The following is a 15,030-nucleotide window of genomic DNA, read 5'->3' as shown; positions in this document are numbered from 1 at the left end:
GGTCCTAGATATAACAGATATAACTTTAAACAGATAGGTTATTCTTTAGAGTTCTATGTGTATATTCAACTGATAGGCTTATCTGTTTGTTTGAGCTGGCTATATAGAAGCATAACTTAAACAGATAACTTGTTTGCTTAAAGTTATGTAGCACCTGTCTCACTGAATATCTATCTCATTGGTAAAAAATAAGCCGTGGAGCTAAATTTGGACTAGATTAGAGAGAGAGAACTCAGCGGGAGATCAGTCAGGAGCAGTTTGCTGTAATCTAAGAAGGGAGCCTCTGAGATTATAGATAAGGGCTGTTGTGGTGTACTCTGAAAGGAAGGGATAGATTTTAGTGGTGTGTAATGATGTGGGCCAAATGACAGCAAAAACCTTTCTTTGTGTGTCCTCAGGCTTCTGCAAGCACAGAATCCTCCAAATGAAAACCATTATGTCCTTGATTGGGATGAGTCAGGTCTTCCCCACAGGACCTGCAGATTACCAGTCTATCTCCTTTAGTTCAACTCAAAAGGGTGTCATAGTCCAAACCATTTGTTCCATGAATCAGTTCTACTCAAAAGGGTAGCAAAGTCCAAAACACTAGTTCAAAAATCTCTTCCCATAATCAAAAACTCTCCTTTTAATCCATGTCCTTCATAAGGCTGCAATACTCAATCCAATAAACATTGGGTTAGGTTTAACAAAAGACCCTGCCCTCCTGTCACCACCCTTGTAGCTTCCTTCTCTAGCTACATTCACCTACTCCTTAAAGCGCAACAATATAGAACAGCAGTTCTGTGCCTTAAGCAGGTTTGTAGTCAGCACTCTCTGGTTCAGCTCCTCCTGGGTCAGCCTCCCAATCAGGAAGACTGTTCTGCTTCAGCTCTCTCTCTTTTATAGGGCAGTAGACTCCTCCGCTAAGTCTCACCCTTGTATCTGGTTGGAGGGGCCTAATAGCCTGCCTTCCTCATTGGAAGAGTGGGAAGGCTTATCATGGGATTTCTAGTTGTGTCCCTTTCTGTCCTCCTCTCCTGGGATTGATTCTACAGTTGAGGGTACAGGCCTGATCTTCCAATGGGGATCTGGAGCTGATATCTGGGTTCTGATCTCTGTCTTCACCCTTTTCCTATTTCCCTGGGTTTCTCTAGGGATGTAGACCCTATCACATGGTATTACAGAGAAAGAATTGACAATAGTTTGGATGTGTGTAAAAGAGAGGGGTCAAAGGTGACCCCAAGGTTATGGGCTAAGTGACTACGAGGATGACAGCATTATATACAGAAATAGAGAGGGGGCGACGAGGGGACCTGGGTTTGGAGGGTGATTAAAGGGAAGTATAGTTGAAAACTATGTCTTTGCATCATTCCTTGCGGTATGGATGGAGCATTTCTGTCTTATCTAGCAAAACTGGTTGCAAGATCAGTTATTCAAAATAATAGTATTGATATAAATTGTAAGCTGTTAATTCTAGAAAATGGATTGTTTCCTTTCTTGGATTATGCCATCCTTTTCCAATATCTTTTCAGCCTAGTATATAAAGTTGTTGCATACTAAGTAGACAGGTCCAACTGGCCTTTAAGATGCTACCACCTATATCTCATCCTATATGTTTTGGGACATGTGCTAATTAAATGTCTCTTATCTTGTTATGCAGACAATCCTGGACACCGTCAAATAAGACCAGCTCACGTACTGTAGAAATCACAGAGTAAGTATGAGTAGTTGTGCTTTAATTACCAGTATTCAGTTCTGTATCTCAAAAGTCCATTTTCCAATGGTTATGGTTTAATCATTTATATTCCTCCTAAAATCAAGGTAGATTACAATATACACACATAAATTAAATTAAAACCACAGAACAAATTACACAACAACCATAATCAAAGACACAAGGCAGTTAAAATAATCCAATACTAACCCATCCATTGTCAGATAAAATATCAAGTATGCTCAGTACTATGTGTAAACAGTCTATTCAAAAGCTTCATCAGCTCTTGCAATGCCCATGTCACCATATGTCAAACAAAAGAGGTGACTTTTCAATCACTTTTTAAACACTGTTGTATCTGTCAGCGTACTGACATAATCCGGTAGTCGATCCCTCACAGTAGCCCTATGATTCCTTGTCTTCATGAGAAAAAGTATTTTTCTAAAATTGAGGACAAGGAACTGGGCACCCCCAGACTGCAAAGGCCTACTTGGTTTATAAATCTGTAAAGTGGACAAGAGGTATTGGGCTGCATTACCTTGTAGGGCACAGTGAATGAGCAAGAAGACCTTAAATGTTATTTGTGCCTTCACATGAAGCTAGTTTAAGTTCTTAATATTATGGGTAATGTGCTGAACTATGGGAGATTGTCTTCGTTTTTTTTTTTGTTACATTTGTACCCTGCACTTCCCCACTCATGGCAGGCTCAATGTGGCTTACATGGGGCAATGGAGGGTTAAGTGACTTGCCCAGAGTCACAAGGAGCTGCCTGTGCCTGAAGTGGGAATTGAACTCAGTTCCTCAGGACCAAAGTCCACCACCCTAACCACTAGGCCACTCCTCCTCCAGTGGCTGAACTGTCTAAACATATCTCATAACTCTGCACATGACAAACGGGAATGACATTCTAAGAATAGGGCCAGACACTTGAATGAGTTAATGAAGGTGATGTGCTTATGAAAATAAAAACAACGAGAATGTGCTATAAGTGCTTTAACATACATTAATGCTTGCAAAATCTTAGAACATCGCCCTCAAGTAAAGGTGCTACCATAGGCTACCCAGTTAATTACAAGGCGTCAGAAGGAAGACTTTGAATCATAAATGCACTGGAAAAAAACTGATCAGGATATATGTTCAAAAGGCATTCAAAAATGCCCGATGACATGATTGTTTCAATCTTATCCTACTCTGCCAGAAAGGTACCCCCTCTGTTTACTAAGCTGCGCGGCAATGTCAATACATCCCATTCAAAGTGGATAGGCTGTGTCGGCATTAGTTCACGGCACCTGCTAGCTCGACTTACGGGGGAGGGGGGGTAGTCTTTTTTTTAAAACAAGTTTTTGTAAAAGTAAAAAAAATCATCCATTCTGTTTATACTGTATTGAACAGCTGGAGTCAACCCATTAATCGACCTATGAAGAGAGACTAAGCAATCTCATTTTAGTATTCAAGACATTATTGCAGAAATCAGATAAAGCCACATGATTACAGAGAACCAGCCGATGAATCATGGGTCCCCAGAGAGACATTACTCTGGGCAGTCTCTAAGAATATGTTTATAAATTGGGATCTTCAGCTAGTATACAACTTCTGTCCTTAGCATGGATTTTTTATTTACCTAGTAGAAAAGAAGTAATGTGTAAGGCTCACAAAAATAGAATGAGTTAAAATTAAACCAACAAAATAGTTGGACAGAGATATAATATTTTATTGATTGCTGAAGGATTTGACTATAATGTTATGTTGATTGCTGAAGTATTTATGTTTTTTTTGTAACCTGCCAAGAACAAGGTAGATTAGGTGGGATATAAACGTATCAAATTAATTAATTTATGCTCCCCTTCTATTGGAGGGAGGGGGTGCAACAGAAACAATTTTGCTTAATTTTCCATTTTATGCTGTTTTCTTGTGTAATTTCATTTTTATTTCATTTTGTTTTAGCTTGTGTTGTTTGGTATTAGCATATGTGCTATTTCATTTAGTATGCACTGTTTCATATTACTGCATGCACTCAGTTAGTATGTGCTAAAGGAAATAGCAACTGCAAACACAGAATGAAAGAAAAGAATATGAAAGTGCACATCGTTATTTGTTTTAAATAATATTTAAAAAATGCAAGTTTATAGGACTAGTGTAGTATTTTATAGCCAAGGGTCCTTAGCTCCATCACAGATTGGGTAATACATTGACATTTTTGGTGCTGTGTCCTGCACTATTTCACTTTTATATATCATCCAACAAAGACTTAACTGTGTCTTTCATCTCTTGTGAACTTATACCATTTTGCAAAGTTTATGTTTTTAAGTATAGCCCCTGGAGCTGGCACATAATCAGAATGACTTGATGGGCTCTTGGAGGCTGAAACAAATTTGTATAATATTATAAAGATGTGCATCTGTTAGCACATGTTCAGTTCATTAGCACACCTTAAAAACATTTTGGATCCCTTTTACTAAGCTGCGCTAAAAAGTGCACGGGCTTTCTCGTGCGCTGAGGCCACTTTTAGCGCGGCTGTAAAATGACCACATTTCCCAATTTCTCTATTAATGGTCACTTGCTAATTTCCCAATTAGCAAGTGACCATTAGTGCATGAGCCCTTAGCGACACCTATTTTTTAGGTGGTAGGGGCTCCCACACTAATCACATGCTAATCAGTTAGCGTACGGCAATATCGATGCGCTAACCGATTAGCGCTGGGCATGTGTACTTTCTGCCCCCAGACCTGCCCTAGCGCTAAAAACTATTTTCTATTTTTAAGCGCGTAGGTAGTGCGTACCAAAGACCAAACTACTGCGGAATGCCTCTCCATGCCCCACGCTATTGGTTTCTAACATGCTTTAAACACGCATTAATGCTTACCGCAGTTTGGTAAAAGGGCCTTTTAGTGTGCACAAAATTAATGCAATATGTGCTAACCTACAAATTAGAACACGTGGAGGGGCATTTTCAAAAGGGACGTCCATGTTTTGATATGGACTTCCTCGCAAAACGTCCCGATCTTGGGGCGGGGAAACCTGTATTTTTGAAACAAGATGGACGTCCATCTTTTGCTTCCATAATATGATCAGGGACGCCCAAATCTTGACATTTAGGTTGTCCCTAGATTTGGTCGTTTCTGATTTTCGGTGATAATCGAAACCAAGGACATCCATATCAGAAACGACCAAATGCAACCATTTGGTCGTGGGAGGAGCCAGCATTTGTAGTGCACTGGTCCCCCTGACATGCCAGGACACCAACCGGGCACCCTAGGAGGCACTGCAGTGGACTTCATAAATTGCTCCCATGTACATAGCTTCCTTACTTTGTGTGCTGAGACCTCCAACTCCTCCCCCAAAACCCACTACCCCCAACTGTACACCACTACAATAGCCCTTATGGGTGAAGGGGCACCTAGATGTGGGTACAGTGGGTTTCTGGTGGGTTTTGTAGGGCTTGCTGTTTCCTCCACAAATGTAACAGGTGGGGGGGATGGGCCTGGGTCCGCCTGCCTGAAGTGCACTGCTCCCACTAAAACTACTCCATGGACCTGCATACTGCTGTGATGGACCTGAGTATGACATCCGAGGCTGGCAATCAATATTTTCACAGATGTTTTTTGAGGGTGGGAGGGAGTTAGTGACCACTGGGGGAATAAGGGGAGGTCATCCCCGATTCCCTCCGCTGGCCATCTGGTCATTTCGGGCACCTTTTTGTGCCTTGGTCGTAAGAAAAACACAACCAGGTAAAGTCATCCAAGTGTTCATCAGGGACGTCCTTGGTTCTTTCGATTAGGGGTCGAGGACGTCCATGTGTTAGGCCTGCCCAAGTCCCGCCTTCGCTACGCCTCCGATACGCCCCCTTGAACTTTGGCTGTCCCTGCAACGGAAAGCAGTTGGGGACGTCCAAAATCGGCTTTTGATTATACTGATTTGGACGACCCTGTGAGGATGTCCATCTTCCGATTTATGTCGAAAGATGGGTGTCCTTCTCTTTGAAAAATGAGCCCAATTACGTCAATTTTCATATGTTAAAAAGTTTTAATGCATGTTAAAAGCTTTTTATTAGCATAAGTCTGTGAAATAGACTAAACACAACCACCTGAGAATCAAGAACATTTCTGAAAATTATGAAAATGATCTGAAAATGTTTTTTCTCTGCTGGTCCCTAATAACTTGCAAAGTATGAAGTGTAAGTGTTAAAACAGATAATTTAATTTTAGTCAGTAAAGGATTCCAAGAGGAGCCTGTCCTAAATTCGCTTGGTTAGCTATGCAGGTGCCGACACCCACATAACTGTTGGCTCCTCCTCAAACCCATCCTCTCTACTGCCCCTGACTTGCCCACTTTGTACACAGCTGGTCAGAGCTGATACAGAGCTGAGAGTGGCACTGCTCAGTTAAGTGCAGCTGAATATTGTTGGTGGCCCTAAGCGATGTAGGCAGGCAGACACTGTTCCCGCTGAGAAGGAGTCCTCCACCTACAACCCTACCAGTGGGGGGTGCTGTTTCACTATCACATTTTCCATAGTGAGGGACAGGCAAATTCTGCAGGATTCCAGGGAACCTGCTTGTCTCTAGTGATTGAAAACACAATGTTGAAGTACCATCCTCTACTGGTAGCAGTGCAGTTGGAGGACTCCTGCTCAGCTTAGAGGGAACAGTGCAGGCAGGAGCCTCTCCTGCCCGCTTAAATTGCTTTGAATATTGGGAGGGGAGATTCTATAACACAGCACCCACTATAGTCAGTGGTTATGGCCTATGCTAGACATATTCTGTAAACAAAAGTAAGTGCCTAGTATTCTTTAGAGAACACTAGTGCAAATGGCCAAAATTCATGTTTAATAAGGTGCAATCACTTATTCTAGCCCTATGGCTGGTGTAAATGCCTGTGCCTAGAAATTAGCCAGAACACATGTAAATTACAGAATACTATAGTTTATGTGTGTATTTGCATGCTGTACTCATGCACTGCATGTCCACTGACAAACTACGCATCATACAAATCATGGCACATACTTGTCCGCTATTTTATGTTCTACCTCCTAAAATTAGACCGTTGCTTATAGAACTAACCCCAGAATGCTAACTATTCTTTTTTTTCGTACTGTGCAACTGGATTGGTTATAGCCTAGAAATACTTAAATTCATTGGCACAGAAACTACTTTGATTCCTTATTATTTAATGTGCATTAAGCTTAAGTAACTAATAAGCGCATGGGCTGTCATGAGCAAGAGAAATAATTCTGTTTCACCACTACTTGTTTTTCAGAACAACCTCTGGGTCAGACCATGATGTGCTTACTAAACCCAGAACTAACTTGGTTGAGAGTGCCAGAGCAAAGTAAGAATTCAAATGATAGATTACATTATATAGCATGGTGAAATATTATGGAATGGATGGCTATGAGCTATGAAGTAAAAATAATAATGACAGAGGGCCCGATATTCAGACCGCGGGAGGTGGCTGGCTGCCTCCTGTGGTTGACGCTGAGCGCAGATATTCAATGCTGGCCCATTTCTGGTGACCAGCATCGAATATCTGGGTGTATTTTGGCCGGATTAAATTTAACCGGCCAAGCTGATATTCAGCGCTAAGCGGTTAAGTTTAAACTGGCCAAAGATATACCTGCTCTTTTGGTGGCCAAATTTCGCTGCCAAACTCAGCTGGCGAATATTGGCGGATAGCTGGCTATATTGCATGATATGACCAGTTATCCGCTAGGTGCTAACTGGCAATATTCAGCAGGAGTTAGCCAGCTATTTCCCGCTGAATATTGCTGGATAGCCAGCGGAGGACTATCCAGTGGACTCACGCTACCGTCGGCACGTGTTTTTGATGCATTCCGAGACCTCTTTTTTTCTGCAGCGGGTAAAAGGCAGGTTTCCCTTTCTTAAAGAAATGGCTGTGTGGCAAGTGAACCACTTGCTGCATGGCCATTTGGGGAGGGGGGGGGGAGCATTTACTGCTACCCATTGAGCTGGTGGTAAGGGCTACCACGCTATGGTAACTTGCCCAAGATCACAAGGAGCAGCAGTGGGATTTGAACTGACCACTTCTGGATGTCAAGACCGATGCTCTAACCACTAGGCCACTCTTCCACTGATAAGGCTGTTGAGATCCACTGGATATAAACCCCCGGATTTTATAAACTTGCACGCCCATCTTTATGTTTAGGGCCTTATTCTATAAAGGTTATGAGGGAGATTCTGTATATGGTGCCTAAAAAATTGGCGCTGAAATCAGTGCCAACTAAGCATATTCTATAATCGATGCCTAGATTTAGGTGCGGTATATAGAATATGCTTAGTTGATATCTGAGCCCCTAAAACTACATGCATCCATTTACACCAATGAAAATGTGGCATAAATCCCGGTGTGTAGATTTACGTGCACTGGGCCATATTCTATAACTATGTGCGTAAATTTTGGAACACCCACGAAACACCCATCTCTCCACCCATAACCATATCCCTTTTGCCTACGCACATTAGAAGTTTGGCACACTTTATTACAGAATACGCTTAGTGAGTCATGTGCGTAAATTCTAATTAGTACCAATTAGTGCTCATTATTGCTTATTAAGTACTGTTACCAGCACTCATTAGCTTGTATTGTGCATTGTTATAGAATCCATGGAAAAATTAATTCTTACCTGATAATTTTCTTTCCATTAGTCCCAACAGATCAATCCAGAGGCCCACCCCTGGATTTACTGTCTGCAGTTTTGTTTCGGTTGGTTAGTTTTTTCGGGTTTTGTGGTTCTGAATGTTCCTTTGTTCGATTAAATAATAAAAAGAAATAAATTTAGGAGTGGTGGAAGTATGTTGGGCATTTGGTCTGAATGTCAGGAGAGTTTTCTATTGTTTCCATTCCACTGCTTTGGTATCATTCATACTGAGATTTACTTGGCTGCACAGGTCCACGTATAGAAAACCTCGGAGGTTCTCTCTATCTCCACCTGCTGATAGAGGGACACAACACAAGTCTCTGGATTGATCTGTGGGACGCTATGGAATTGGATTTTTGCACGGATCTCTAGGTGCTATATAAAATCTGGGGGTATGGTCCTAAATTTAGGAGCATAACTTTTATAGAATAAGGCCCTTAGGGGGTCTTTTACCAAGCTGCGGTAGCATTTTTAGCTCATAGTAGAAACCAGCTGGTGGTAAACGCCGAGACGCCCATTATATTCCTTAGTAAAAGACCCCCTCAGTGTGGAAAGATTTGTGCACAAGTTACAGAATAAGATCAGTTAAATGAATTTAATAATGAACCGATAATTCATATTAATGAGCTTAGCACTTATATGTGCAATTGCCTTTAGTTGGTATTCCATCACATGTGCATGCAACTTCTGTAGCACACACTTACTGGGGGTGTGTGGCCAAGGGAGGGGCATGGGTGAGTCAGGGGCGTGCCTAGTTATAGAACATGTTCATGTTATAGAATATTAGCATTTACACGTCTAACTGCCTAGATATAGGTGTGCTCACTTACACCAGCCTTTGATGTGGCATAAGTGCTTGTGCTTAGAGTTAGGTGCATATATTTAGACTTCCATTAGTAGTCTATAATGGCAATTGTGTGTGTAGTGCGCTGTATCCTGGTGCCTAACTTTAGGTGCCCTTTTCTTGAATCTATCCTAAAGAGGATAATTTTATAACAGCACATCTAGGTTAATAGGGCAGGAATGTGCCTAATTTTTGCCTGTTTTATAAAAGCTTATAGGCATCTGAGTGATTAAAAAAATACTAGCACAAATCCTGCAGAAATCACACCTAGTTTGAAGGCACAAACATTATGTCTGCTTGAGAGCAGGCATAAATGTTAGCATGCACTTCATGAGTGTCGTCTGCATTTTATAAAATATGTGCATATGTTGCAGCTGTGCCTGATCCCTGCCTCTGAACACAGATAGAATCAGATTTTAAATTGGACTTAGAGAGGGGAATTTAGACGTGCAGGTCAGGACATGGAAAACTCCCACTGTATTTTACAAGAGGCTCTGCCAAACACGGAGGCACTTGTAATGTAGTCACAGGACTGCATCTTGATGACTTCTCAAGTCCCCACCCATATGATGGGGGCAGCTTTTTAAAGCTGCTGTCTCTGTTTTCCATGTTTCCATGATCTTGCAGCCTCAGTGGCCTCCAACAATTGCCCCCAGCCAACCACTTGATATACCGCCTTTCTGTAGATACAGTCAAAGCGGTTTACATATACTATTTTTGCAGGTACTTTTCTGTCCCCATTGGGCTCACAATCTAAGGTCCATCCAACTGCACTGCTGCCAGTGGGGGTGGTGCTTCAATGTTGTGTTTTCAATCATTAGGGACAGGCAGGTTCCTTGGAGTCCTGCAGAACTTGCCTGTCCCTTACTATTGAAAATGTGGTAGTGAAACACCCCCTACTGGCAGGACTGTAGATGGAGGACTCCCACTCAGTTTAGAGGGAACAGTGCAGCCAACCCCCCCTTCTCAACATATCTGAACCATCCCAGGTGCAGTTTCCTGGAAAGAAGACTCCACCACCTGACTATCCTCCCCCAGCAACACTATCAGTAGACCACATTGATTTTGCCAGCAATGAGGTGATTTTAAACAAATGCTATAATTTTAAATAGTTGGATCTCTGTTTTCTTACATATATTATTGCACAGTCTAACAGTTCTAATAGGGTATTTTATCCAATAATGCTCAATGCCAGGGCACTATCATTAGATACCCTTGCCTTTGACTGTGAGGTATCTGAGGATCAGAGGCAACCATCACATATTAACAGCCACTGCTGAAGATGTATAACTCAGCGTAGCTCAGCTCTGTCATATATCTTAAATGATCAGGGCCAGTCTTAGGCAGGGGTGGTTGCACAGGGACCTGCGCTCCTAGGGGCCCCGCATATCTGGCACATCTGTCCTCCTGTCTCAGAACACCTCCCTGCTCCGTACCTTAATGTGCATCCACATTTCAGTAGAGAGCAGTGGCAGCGATTTTCATATCAGCTGCCGAGCCCAGAGCCTGCTCGCTGCTGCGTCCTGTCCCCTTTTGATGTCACTTCTTGCTTCCGCAAGGGCAGGATGGAGCAGTGAGGAGGCTCTGGGCTCAGCAGCTGATGGGATATGAAAATCGCTGCCGCTCTCTGCCACTCTCTACTGAAAAATGGTGGATGAACATTAAGGTATGGAGCAGGGAGGTGTTCCAAAACAGGAGGACAGACTTGCTAGAGGTGTGGGGTGAGGTGGGGTTCTGAGAGCTCTAAACTTCCTTTTAAACTCTTGATAAATTATGGCTTATGGTGGCGGGTGCGGGCGGAGGAGCGGGGGCATCGGGCCCCACTGAACTGATCTGCAAAGGGTCCCGCAATTGCTAAGACCAGCCCTGTTAAAAATGATATATACATGATTAATATGTGCTCAATAAAGGTGCTGCTTTGAAATCAAAATGTGTGGGGCTCGAAGGTGAAAGATTGGGAAGATGGCTTTTTTAAAATTTGTAGATGGTTTTATGACTGACAACATATAATACATCAAAAGCTCTGATACCAAAACAGAAAACATCCTCAAAATCCAAGTCAAGCTAAAGAAGTGGTAAACCAATATTTTATTTCTTGGTGGAAAAGTGCTCCATTTCTGTTAGGAATCTTGGCAATTTTCTAGTATTAAAGCATGCCTACAACTGAGATGAAATAATAATCATTCTGAAAATTCTTTTTAGATATGATTTTTAAATTTTATATGTTCTCCTCCTTCAGTGCCAGCACCTGTTAAAAGCTGTGGGGGTTGCAGTTGCTATAGAAACCTCTGGGGCCTAAACATAAGCTAAACTAGGAGAAGAAGCATTAGTGCTTCTGAAGCTAGTCTGCCACCAGCTACTAGGCCTTGCTACAAAATCTATTCTCTAAGGATGACCTTTCAGCCAGACTGTGACAGAAATACTAAAGGAATACTGTGCCTGTAGATAAATGTAGCATGGGGTTTTTCAGAAATGTACCACAGACCTCAAAAATAAGTCACAAATTGCTAAGTGTAATATCTACTAGTTGCAAATCTTTGTTATTTTGTTTTAGAAATTAATTTCTAAATGAACTTGGAAGAATTTCTTTCCCAGATGTATTGTACACATTTCAGCTGGTTCACAAACCTGTAAAATTATTCTTTCTGTTTATAGATTTGAGAAAAAGGATGAGAGACCCAAAGTACCACCCCCCTTATCCTCACCAACATCCAGGTAATGGTTTTTCTTCTCAGCAAAACTGTTATATTGCTGATTTGTTCTGTTGGTTATAGCTTTACAGTGTGTTTAAATAACCAACCCACTGGGAAATTATTGTGACCACAAATACCTTAGCTTCCGTGCAGTTTTCTGACTGTCCTGCAGTTCTATGAAGTGTGTGATTTCTGCAATTTTCCCATTTGCATCATCTTTCCTGCAATTTCATTTTTATAGAGGGTGGATATATTGCCCCAAAATAGCATGGTTTGGCTGTGCACAAATTCAGCATAAGCCCCTTATAGAAAATAACAAAAATGGTCTTCAGTTAGACATAACTGACTGTGTGTGTTGGGGGGGGGGGGGGGGGGGTCTTTTACTAAAGCTCAGCTCGAGTTATCCGCAGCAGGGTCCATAGGAATAAAGTGGCCCCTACTGCAGATAACTCAAGCTGAGCTTTAGTAAAAGACCCCTAGATGTATGCGTGCTGTGACAGAACGGTGTGTTTTAAACCTGTCTCTTGAAGTGCATTTCTCTAGTTTGGCCAGCGGGTGGTGCATGTTTTATGTTAAAGCTGTTATAGAAAAGTGCATGCCCTCTTTTAGTTTCACATAGTGAAGAAGTTAATCTACAGTACTGTGAGCAGTATACTTTTAAAACTTGTTGACTGGGCTCTGATGTTGCTGGCTGTTTCAGTTTTAGCCAGGGAGAAAAGAGAGACAGATCTCTTTGCTGAGGCTTGGGTAATTACATGTCCTGATCTCCCCAGGTAGTTTTTACGAAGTATACAAATGTCTAGTTTAATGTTATAATTGATCCATATTTCAGTTACCAGTTATTGTTTGCTGATTTCACATTTTTTTTGTTCATTGTTCCAGTGTGACAATAAACCTGTTTAGTTTGTTGACTCTACCTGTCTGGACTGATAAAGAAGCCTGGTAGTTTGTGCATTGGGTCTGTGAGTGCCTTCTGGGAACTGTGGGACCACTGGGAGTGTGGCCCCCAGTAACCCAGAAATCACTGGGGATAATTTGAGAGCGGGAGACTCACCCAGAGGCGGTTGTGACCCAGTTGGTGGGAGGAGGGTTCTAGTGTAGAGCACAAGCAGCAGGTGAAGGTTGACCTCAGCTGTGCTGGGGATAGACCCTGTAAGTGGCTGCAGGGTAATCCCAGGTGGGTGGCTAGGCATTTTGTGACTGCCCTTATAGAAAATAATAAAAATGGTCTTCAGTTAGGCATAACTGACTGGATATATGCGTGAATACACATATGGTCGAATTCCATAAATGTTGTGCAAATTTCTGTGTACAAAATTGCGCGATATCCTGAGATGCGCAGGCAATTAAATTTGCTAATGAGCCAATTAGTTCCAATAATTGGGTACTAATAATCAATTATTGACGTTAATTGACAACATTTTGGAATTGCACACACATCTTGCTAGGTACTATTCTATAAAGATGCACGCAACTCAAAAGGGGGCATGACCATGGGAAGGGCTTGGCTGGGTTGTTCACTAAAGATGCACACAGCATTACTGAACTTACGTGCCAGGATTTACACCAGGTTTCAGTTGGTGTAAATCCTCGTGCCCAAAGTTAGGCATGGAGATTGGCTCTAAGCGCTATTCTATGAATGGAGAATAGTGTTCCCATGGATGTTTTTCAATGCCGTTTGTGAGCACCATTTACTGAATGGACTAATGGGACAAGGTCAACATGGATTTAGTGAAGGGAAATCTTGCCTCACCAATCTGCTGCATTTCTTTGAAGGGGTAAACAAACATGTGGACAAAGGATGGTCGGTTGATATTGTGTATCTAGATTTTCAGAAAGCGTTTGATAAGGTCCCTCATGAGTGACTACAGAGGAAATTAGAGGGACATGGGATCGGAGGTAGTGTCTTACTGTGGATTAAGTAGAGGAGTGTGGTAGCCGTGTTAGTCCACTCTTAAGGTTATCAATAGAAATCAAACAAAACATGGATAAGATGATACCTTTTTTATTGGGCATAACTTAATACATTTCTTGATTAGCTTTCGAAGGTTGCCCTTCTTCGTCAGATCGGAAATAAGCAAATGTGCTAGTGTATATAAGTGAAAACATTCAAGCATTACTATGACAGTCTGACAGGGTGGGAGGATGGGGGTGGGTCGGAGGTATGCATGGGGACATCAAAGCATATCATTGATATTCTAACAGGATGGGTGTGGGTAGGTGAGGGGAGGGTGATCAACAGAGACATACAGCTTTATGGTTTATAATGGGCTAGGAACCCCAGGTCCTTGTTAAGTCCTTTCTGTTGGGTGTTAAAATATTCAATCATTCTGACTTCAAAGGTCTTACGTTCTTGTATGGTTTTAAAGTTACCTTTCAGTATTCTCACTGTGAAATCACTGGTACAGTGTCCTGGTTCTGTGAAGTGCTGTCCCACCGGGGTGGGGGCCCTACTGGCTGTATTGTTCATGTGATGTCTATGTAAATTGAATCTTGTCTTAAGCATCTGGCCTGTTTCTCCAATATAGCATCCTTCGTTACAATCCAGAGCTGGAAAAACTGAGGAAAATCATAAGAGATCTACAACCTATACTCCAGGAGGATGAATTACTGAAAGAGATATTCCCATCCCCACAAGTACTGGCCTTCCGACAACCACCCAACTTAAAACACAAGCTAATCAGAAGTAAACTTCCATCACAGACTGAAAAGGAACAGAAGGGCACATGTCCCTGTAATTTATCCAGTTGCAAACTATGCCAAAATATTTCACAGGACCCCACAGTTACCCACAAAGGAAAGATATTCAACATAAAGGGATCTTTCACTTGCTCATCTTCCAATGTGGTATATATCATTCAGTGTAAAAAATGTAACGAATGATGCTATATTGGAGAAACAGGCCAGATGCTTAAGACAAGATTCAATTTACATAGACATCACATGAACAATACAGCCAGTAGGGCCCCCACCCCGGTGGGACAGCACTTCACAGAACCAGGACACTGTACCAGTGATTTCACAGTGAGAATACTGAAAGGTAACTTTAAAACCATACAAGAACGTAAGACCTTTGAAGTCAGAATGATTGAATATTTTAACACCCAACAGAAAGGACTTAACAAGGACCTGGGGTTCCTAGCCCATT

General features: G+C 42.0%; 1 protein-coding gene across 6 annotated transcripts in view; it reads left to right on the top strand.

Annotated features, from left to right (window-relative positions):
- LOC115468681 (sciellin-like) overlaps positions 1-15,030 on the top strand; it is a 189,761-nt gene that overhangs the window by 96,908 nt on the left and 77,823 nt on the right. For 4 of the 6 annotated variants that reach the window (XM_030200583.1, XM_030200581.1, XM_030200580.1 and 1 more), the window contains 3 exons: positions 1,640-1,693; positions 6,947-7,018; positions 11,845-11,904. In XM_030200583.1, the coding sequence (XP_030056443.1) occupies positions 1,640-1,693; positions 6,947-7,018; positions 11,845-11,904 (186 nt within the window). The remainder of the gene's footprint in view (positions 1-1,639; positions 1,694-6,946; positions 7,019-11,844; positions 11,905-15,030) is intronic. The other 2 variants (XM_030200586.1, XM_030200582.1) reach the window with 1 other exon arrangement.

This window comes from Microcaecilia unicolor, chromosome 4 (assembly GCF_901765095.1).
Source record: "Microcaecilia unicolor chromosome 4, aMicUni1.1, whole genome shotgun sequence".
Classification (NCBI taxonomy): Eukaryota; Metazoa; Chordata; class Amphibia; order Gymnophiona; family Siphonopidae; genus Microcaecilia; species Microcaecilia unicolor.
This window is presented reverse-complemented; position numbering and strand designations above follow the sequence as displayed.